The 9,166-nt window shown below is 48.5% G+C and overlaps 1 protein-coding gene across 1 annotated transcript in view; it reads right to left on the minus strand.

The window, feature by feature from the left end:
• Positions 1 to 4,490: 4,490 nt before the first annotated feature.
• Positions 4,491 to 9,166, minus strand: part of megf6b (multiple EGF-like-domains 6b) — a gene marked incomplete at its 5' end in the record, with an annotated part of 78,373 nt that continues 73,697 nt past the window's right edge. Inside the window, 11 exons of the mRNA XM_083668900.1 lie at positions 4,491 to 4,607; positions 4,991 to 5,119; positions 5,363 to 5,491; positions 5,939 to 6,067; positions 6,344 to 6,472; positions 6,788 to 6,916; positions 7,136 to 7,264; positions 7,553 to 7,681; positions 7,836 to 7,967; positions 8,259 to 8,387; positions 8,947 to 9,075. Of these exons, the coding sequence (XP_083525026.1) occupies positions 4,540 to 4,607; positions 4,991 to 5,119; positions 5,363 to 5,491; positions 5,939 to 6,067; positions 6,344 to 6,472; positions 6,788 to 6,916; positions 7,136 to 7,264; positions 7,553 to 7,681; positions 7,836 to 7,967; positions 8,259 to 8,387; positions 8,947 to 9,075 (1,361 nt within the window). The 3' untranslated portion in view covers positions 4,491 to 4,539. The remainder of the gene's footprint in view (positions 4,608 to 4,990; positions 5,120 to 5,362; positions 5,492 to 5,938; positions 6,068 to 6,343; positions 6,473 to 6,787; positions 6,917 to 7,135; positions 7,265 to 7,552; positions 7,682 to 7,835; positions 7,968 to 8,258; positions 8,388 to 8,946; positions 9,076 to 9,166) is intronic.

Below are 9,166 nucleotides of genomic sequence, written 5' to 3' on the forward strand. Positions count from 1 at the left end.
CTCATAACTGTCCATAACTGAAATTATGGCTGTATTTAGGACACTTTTCTGTTGTTGTTCTTTTTAAATCATTTTCTACAACGATAGGGACCATCAACTACATCAGTAGTGTCCTTGGTGTAGTGTCCTTGGTGTCGTGTCCTTGGTGTCGTGTCCTTGGTGTCCTTCAGTCAGTGTATGTGTTTTGTTTTTTTAAAACCTCTTTTATTGGGAGTGTTTCAGTAAGCCGTTATTTCAGTGTTATATGACCCCCCTCCGTCAACATGGCACCTTGTCTGAACTGTGGTCAACGAGTGAAGTGGTTTTGCCTTATTTATGCTCACGTTAAACTCTTCTGGGTGTCGACTGACGCCCCATTGGGTGCCATTGGTCTTTAGCCTATCAGAGCACAGACTGGTCTTACTGACAACAGGTCCCTGGCCAATAGGAACCCTTCTTGGTTTGGCCTCTGTCCAATAGGAGTGAGGACTGGCGTGTGTGATGGAAGTTTGCGAAGGTGATAAGGAAGGAAGGCAGGCTGGTTTGTGTCAGCAGCTCAGGGATTGGGTCAGAATGTGTGTGCTGTACTTCGGTGGTTCGGCTCGTGGTTGATGTTGCGTACATGGTCAGCCAGCTGTTTTCAACGCCTACGTCTTTCCTTCGTGTGCGGACACTGGGGTGAGGGGATCTGTCCAACCAGTGGCACGGTTTTCACGTGGCTCAAGCCAAAGATATTCCAACATCTCTCAAAGACACATTCAGGCGTCTCTCTCTCTCTCTGTCTCTCTCTCTGTCTCTCTCTCTCTGTCTCTCTCTCTGTCTCTCTCTCTCTCTCTGTCTCTCTCTCTCTCTCTGTCTCTCTCTCTCTCTCTCTCTCTCTCTCTCTCTCTCTCTCTCTCTCTCTCTCTCTCTCTCTCTCTCTCTCTCTCTCTCGTCTTAACGGAGTATAACGTATAAAGCATGTCCTGTCCAGCTTCGCTCTCCATGGTATAAACTTTCATCATGACATGTACTCACTTGATCTCGCTGTTATTATGCTTAAAACATACATACATACATAAACACGCCCACGTATACAATGTACATGCATAGTACTTAAGGAATGATAAGGTTCTTTGCTTTCCGATGGCAGATTAATCTCACAGGGGACATTTGAAAGGTATTACTGCACAGCGAAGGCGGTTTAACGCTGCCTTCAGTCGGTGTTCATTCTTTAGCCGTTGGCTCCTCTCTCCTAACGGGACAAAGCACAAGTGGATAAGCATGAGATACTGAAGGTCAACCGAGCATGAGCACCCCTCCACCCGGCTTAGAGGAACTGCTCAGACGAGCAAGCAAGGCAGCGCTCCTTAGGCCTCTGACACGTGTAAATAAGGACTTTCACTCCCGGCCGACGACACTCTTCATTGTCAGCTACTGCTGAGACAGTTGTGCAGCACTGGTAGTGTCAGTGAGTCTGGTGACAGGTGAGATGTAGATAGATGCTTCTCAGGCAAAGTGAAGGGATTATTTAGAGAATCGAAAATCTGTGTGTGTGCGTGTGTGTGTGTCGGCGTGAGCGAGGTGTGTGTATGCTTTGTTACGTCCCGGTCAGAAATGTCTGGATGGTTTTTAACAACAGCGAGTAATACCTAGATACTGTGTGTGTGTGTGTTTGTTTGTGGGGGGAGGGGAGGGGGGGGGGGGGAACAATAGGAGTCTTTGTTTTAGCTTGTATTTGTTTCTCTGTGTACATTTGATTTGCCGTGTCGGGTACGTCTGAGTGAATTGAAGTGGCAAAAGCCAATGTGGTTTTTCTCAGAAAAAAAAGAAAAAACTGAAACGTGGCTAGAAAAAGAATGATCAATTCAACACTTCGTCCATTTTCTTTCTCTGTCTTATTTTCGTTAGCAGGGAACTGAATGGAATAACTGAGAGATGTTGTAGGAGCTCAGAGATCAGTCAGCGAAGCGACGTCGTTAGACTGCAGACTGCAGTGTTTTGGGTTCTTCTTCATACGATCAGTTCAGTTTCTGAGGTGAACAGTGAGTGGCTGTATGTACTCTGAAGGACGGGCAATAAACGACATTCAGAAGCCGGGGATGTAGAATCAATAGCGCCCCCACCTGGCTGAGGAGAGCTTGTTGGTATAATACAGTATAACCACTAGAAATAACAGGCTTGCTGTATCAAGTTTTACTGACAGTTTAGAAGTAGAATATGAAAGGTGTATTTGTAACACAGTGTTGCCGCCCCTGCTCTGTTTGACTCTGAGCAGCATTGAAACAGCACACTTTACAAACGCCTGTCCTTATAAGGACGTGACAGGGCACTGGGCCTCCTTGGGCGACGACGGCCATGTTGTTAGCATCTCCAGGCCTTGGCTGACCTCCTCAGAGCTAACACAGCTGGACACCCGTGGCAGCCTAAGCCCAGGGCTGTGTGTGTGTGTGTGTGTGTGTGTGTTGAGTAGACGCGACTCAGTGTTGCAGGATAACTGTTCTCTCTGTGTGAGTGTGTATAGCACCCAGGGGAGGCTGGTGGAGGCAGACATCGGAGGATGGGCTCCTGGTAATGCTTGGAATGGAATGAGGAATAGTATCAAACCATTCCTCATTCCATTCCATGCCCTATAATGAGCCCGTCCTCTGGTTTCTACCTCCACCAGCCTCCCCTGATAGGTCGCCCCCAGTTCAATGTTGCCCTCTGACCTAAGACGTACATACAGCCACTGCACTCTGATCACGCGTCCTACCAGACCTGCAGACGATATACAACTCATCTCACAGAAGAAGGCCCTACTGTATCATTTAAAGAGTTTATTTTTTTATGTTCTAGCCTTTAAAGTAGTCGTAGAGGTTTGAGAGAAATAAGATTACTTTTTATTTTTCCATTTATTTCACCATGCTGCATTTTCCCTCTGTTAATATTGTATCAATGTAAAGACTGACAAAAAAAGAAGCAATTTATTTGTATTGTGTGTTGCATTGTGCAGAATGCTCCTAACGGTGAATGCATTGGTGGACTCTAACCTCCCTCAGTGAAGAAGGCCTAGTGAGGGTCACATGTCTCCTGGATGTACATACTGTAGTCTGACCTCTGTACATATTTATGGTTGTGATCACCTCTGCCTTTTATTTTTATTTTCATTTGCAGGCATTGCTAACTGCACTGTGCTTGAATCTGAATTTAGACAAGATGTACAGCTTCGGTCTTTAATGAAATGACAATGAAAACAAAATATAAGAATGGTAAAGAATAAGCCCTTGTGTGTGTCGTCAGTCATTGTTTTTTAACAGGTTTTACTGAATCATTAGGATTGTCTAGGGTGCCCAGATTTGCAAAACCTATTCACTCCAGTGGACAAAAAAAAGTATACATTTACAAACTGCATTATAATCTTGAACTGCATACAACAGACTGTATAAAATATAAATATATGTAAGAGCATTTTATACACATAAAGAAACATTAAAAAGAAGGTATGCTTTGACCTGGGTGGGACCCCTACCTGCTCAGGTAATGGGGTACGTTTCCTGATTCGTGTGCAATCCATATGGATGACCTCTGACCCCTGGCCTCATAAAGGTCACACGGTGGGGTCAGGTGAAGGTACTGTAGGGTTCAGTGAGTCATCAATCTCCTCATGATCGTCTTCTGTTCACCCAACAGTGGATGAAGCACCATAGCACCACCATCTTTAAAACACGCCACTTCAGAAAACAGAACAACATGACTTCATGGCATGATGGACGTCGTCTGGGCCCAGTATTTCAAAACTTTTACTCTGGATCAGAATGATCCGGATTATTTGTTGCTATCCAGTATCAGATCGAGCTGTCTGATTTTCCCAATACGACTCAAAATCAGCCAGACAGACCTGATCGTGGATCGCAAAACAGTCGGATCCAGATTAAACATTTTGAAACACCGGGCCCAGGTTATGTAGTAACGGAACATAAGACATGAAAGGCATCATCACAGCATGCTAAACACACCTCAAATACAGTACAGTGGATCTGTGAAATGGAGAATGAGCGTTAATGTTTGTCTAGCGCCCCCTACCCCCCCACCCCTGTCACTGCACACAATCTAAAGTACGTCCAGTCGGGCCTCTGTCCAGGAGAGGAGTGTGTGGTGGAGGGAGGACTGTCCAGGAGAGGAGTGTGTGATGGAGAGGGCCTTCCCTCTGTCCGGTAGGGAGACGGGGGGACAGCAGCGTACCACAGACAGACCGTGCCGGTGTAGGAGTCACTCACACACAGATCCCTCCATGAACACACACCGTCACTCTGCACACTTCAACACACACACACACACACACACCAAAGCACGGTCCACCTCAAAACAAACAGAGGGCAATCCTCCTCAAGAGAGTCTTTTATCTCCATGTCTTTCGTTCTGCGAAGTCCTGTCCTGTTGTTGTTGTTGTTGGGGGTGGGGGTGGGGGTGGGGATGGGGGGGTAATAGGTCTGTAATATATCCATGCCTTTAATTCACTTCAGTCAAGTTAAGTTGTGCTGCCTCTTGTTTGCTGGGAGGCTCAATGAGGTGATTGCAGGGTCCAACCAGAAGGGGGCGCTATAACGTGTTGTCTAGATGGGAGGGGTCCTCCCTCCTGTTTCTGAAGGGGAGTCGAGGAGGCCCACCTGAGGACACAGGTAAGAGGCAGAGGGAAGCTGTCAAACCTTCTCAACACACAGGGCAGGACAGGACACAGTCCTTAGGAACTAGAAACAGCTCCACAAACCAGCCTCAAAGGCAGAATGCCTCCTCGACAACACCGTTCGTCTCCCCACCGGCAGAAGGAAACTAAGTGTCAGCACCAAGACTAGTTTTTTGTTTAGCAAACTCAGCATCAACATGTCAGCTGCAGTCAAGCTTTCTGTCGTTGTGACGCCCCGTCACCAGCTATCACTGAGGCTGCTGTGACGAGGGAAGTGTGTCTGTGTGTGTGTGTGTGTGTCTGTGTCTCAGACAGGACAGGATGTACCAATGTGTGTTACTGTGTGAGCTGGTTAGTGATTATTACCTTCCTGACAGGTGAGTCCGACCCAGCTGTTCAGACAGGTGCAGCGCCCGTTCCGATGGTCACACTGAGCCCCGTTCTCACACTCACAGCTCTCTGTGCAGTCTGGGCCGTAGTGCTTCGCCTTACAGTCTGACACACACACACACACACACACACACACACACACACACACAGGTAAGAACGAGTATAGAGAATACTGGGGTAGAGGAACTATTTCATGGGTGAGGTATACCAGGGGAGGCTGTAAGAGGTAGAAATCGGAGGATGGGCTCATTGTAATGCATGGAACGGAATTAGGAATTGAGCCCGTCCTCCGATTTCTACCTCCACCAGCCTCCCCTGAGGTAGACAGTAACTTCCTCTGAGCCTTACCGGCATCACACCGGGGCCCAGTCTTCCCTGAGGAGCACAGACACCGGCCAATCACAGGGTCGCAGGGCGTGTCCTCCTCACAGTCACATGACCTGGCACAGTTCTGCCCAAACGTGCCCTGATCACACTCTGAGAGGGTAGGAGAGGGAGAGAGAGAGAGAGAGATGGAGGGAGGGAGAGACAGAGAGAGATGGAGGGAGAGACAGAGAGAAATGGAGGGAGGGAGAGAGAGCAACAACAACATATCAAGACTGAGTTTCATATCACATAAAACAGGCCATTCCTCTTTGACATTGATTGCATTAGGTAACACAGTTTCAATTCAACTTAAAACAACACAATCCAATTGCTTACTTGATAGTGTATTGTTATTATTCTATTTATATTCTATTTTATTCCTATCCTTGTATTTCATTTTAAATAAAATAAATAAAGCATTTAATCGTACATTGACAGCTTCATCCTGAGCACATGATAAATAAACGTAGATTTTGATCTGAAGCGTATAAACCCCAGAGGGGGAGTTACAGCACCACAGTTCTCCTGTGGCTGTTGGCTGTTGGCCGGTGGACTGACCTCGGTGGCAGCGGGAGCCCTGGTACCCCGGGGGGCAGACACAGAGGCCTGAGGCGGGGTGGCAGGAGGCTCCGTTCAGACAGTCACACTGCAGCTGGCACAGCGGGCCGTGGAGACCAGGCGGGCAGGCTGGGCACGGAGCAGGACACGTTAGATGAGGACACGTTAGATAAGGACACGTTGGATAAGGACACGTTAGATAAGGACACGTTAGATAAGGACTCTCACTGGTTGGGTTTGTGTTTGTGTCTGACATGTAGGAGGATGTGTGCAGGGGAGGCTGTCGGAGGTAGGAATCGGAGGATGGGCTCATTGTAATGCATGGAATGGTATGAAACGTGTCAGATTTCAACCTCCACCAGCCTCCCCTGGATGTCTGTGTGTGTGTGTGTGTGTGCCTCTCACCATGTTCACACACGTGTCCGTAGTACCCCGGGCCGCACTGGCAGCTTCCTGTGGCCCTGTCACACGTGCCGTTGTTGCGGCAGTCACACCTGAGCTGGCAGCTGGCGCCGAACGTCCCTGCAGGGCACTCTAACACCACCAGGGGGACAGGCGCGTCACCAGGCATCACATCTCTTAATCGTATTTGTTGTAAGTCGCTTTGGATAAAGGCGTCGGCTAAATGCCATGAATGTAAATGTAAATGTAAATGTACATCTCCACACTTCCCACCAGGCCACCAGGTTAACATCAGTCCACACCGGCAGCAACAGAGCAGGTTTCTGTGTCTGAGCCGGCGGAGGCTGGCAGGGGACAGGCTCATTGTAATGCATGGAATGGAATGAGCCTGTCCTCTGATTTCTACCTCCACCAGCCTCCCCTGGGGTACAGTCCAGTCCCTCTCACCTGTAGCACAGTGGGGCCCGGTCCAGCCCAGACCACAGGTACAGGTCCCAGAGACAGAATCACACAGTCCTCCATGACTGCAGTTACACCGCCGGGCACAGTCTGCTCCAAACCAACCCGGGGCACAGCCTGCCAACACACACGCACACGCACACACACACACACACACACACACACACACACACGTTACAGACATTCATGATTTTTATTAGAAATACCACTAATAATACCATTTATATTTAGAAATAATACCAACAATAACACAATTTTTATTTAGAAATAATACTCAATAATACAACAAAATATATTAAACAAACATTTTAATGAGATGAATTCCAAACCCCTCACCTTGGCCACAGTCTTCTCCTTGTCTCCCAGGGCTGCACACACACCTCCCAGTGGCCGGGTCATTGTGTGCCCCCTCCCCACACAGCGCCACCCGGGCACAGTCACGGCCGTAACGCCCAGCTGGGCACGCTGTCAACAAGAGAAGGAACATGGCATTAAGACAGCTGACTCTGGTCATCTCCTGGTCCCCGAAACCAAAAGACCTGGTCCCCAAAGACCATGGGTGACAGGGCCGTCCCTGCTGCACCCCACCTCTGGAATGCTCTAATCTACGTTTGTGTTCGCTTGACCTGTGAAGTGCTCTGGGTATGCAATAGTAGTGCTATACAAATAAAATGCATTCTGAAGGATGGTACCATACTACAGTAAATGCTGTAATTGTTATTCAGTGAACCAGAGGGTTGCATGTTGACTCACTGATGTTGCAGTGGGCTCCTATGTACCCTGGGGGACATTCACAGGCGCCTGTGGTGGGCAGGCACCTCCCACCATTCAGACACTGGCACTCCCTCTCACAGTTGGGTCCATACCGGCCGTCCCCACACACTGAAAAACAGAACCATTTTCACCAGAACTTTTCCAAACGAAGACATCATACCACACATTGAAATAAATATGAAAATACTATACATCCTAATAAAGGAGGTAATCAATAAAAAGCTGGAAGTTTCAGCAGAGGGGTTCAGTGTGTAATACATACCCTCGTCACATTTAAGACCTGAGAATCCTGGGGCGCAGTAACACGACCCGACCACTGGGTGGCAGAGGTGGTTGGTCTCAGAGCACTGACACACCTGGTTACAGTTGAGGCCATATGTGCCTGGTAGACAGGCTGTGGACGCAGGCAGAGACAGGAGGTTAGCGATCTAAAACACACACGCACACACACACTCTCACATGAACACACACACAACCATACACAACCACACACACACACACACTACAGCCTATACTGGCTGAGGTAAGAGAAGGGCTGACAGGGTAGGACAGGACTCACTCACACACACACACACACTGAGAGGGCAGGACAGGACTCACGCGCACACACGCACACACACACGCACACACACGCACACACACACACACACACACACACACACTGAGAGGGCAGGGCAGGACTCACTCTGTTCACAGCCATTTCCTGTGAAGCCAGGAGGACAGCCACACTCTCCAGAGACGTGGTGACAGGAAGTGCCCTGGGGACAGGTGCAGCGCCGTACACAGTCCCCCCCGTAGGTACCAGGCAGACAGGCTGGAGGGGACAGAGGGGAGGTGGTACACTTCAACAACATGGTCACTCGTTTAACTTTATTGCTGTATTCTATGTAATACAAGTATTTATTTTCCTGTATAAATAATGAATAAATTAAATTAAATAAACATATTGATGTGATAACGCTTATTATTGCAAAATTAGATAAAAATTATTGTGCCCTGCGTAAGTAATGGGACAGTGAAGCATTCTAATTCACGCGAGGTTAAAGTAGAGATTCTCAGCTTTTATTTGAAGCTATTTGTGTCCATATTGGTTTCAACCATTTAGAAATGACAACTCTTTGTACCCACGCTCTACTTTAACCTCATAGTAACAGTTTGATTTCAAATCAAACTTCTGGACTGTAGAGCCAAAAGAAGAAACAAATGCTTCACTGTCCCATTACTTACGCAGGGCCCTGTCCCATTACTTACGCAGGGCCCTGTCCCATTACTTACGCAGGGCCCTGGTAACTATGGTCAACAGAAACACAGCAAGTGTGCACCAGGCTGTGGTCATACAGTACACGGGTCAAAGGTCGTTGCTGCGGCCGTACCTTTGTCACAGTGCAGTCCCCTCCAGCCTGGCGGGCAGAGACAGAGGCCCGTGACGTGGTGGCAGGGAGCTCCATGGTCACACTGACACCTCTCCTCACACCCTGCCCCAAACAGTCCTGCACCGCAGGCTAGGGAGAGAGGGAGGGAGGGAGGGAGGGAGGGAGAGAGGGAGGGAGAGGGGCAGGAGAGGAGAGAGGGAGGGGAGAAAGAAAGAAAGAA

The sequence above is a fragment of the Argentina silus genome (assembly GCF_951799395.1).
Source record: "Argentina silus genome assembly, chromosome: 4".
NCBI classification, from domain to species: Eukaryota; Metazoa; Chordata; class Actinopteri; order Argentiniformes; family Argentinidae; genus Argentina; species Argentina silus.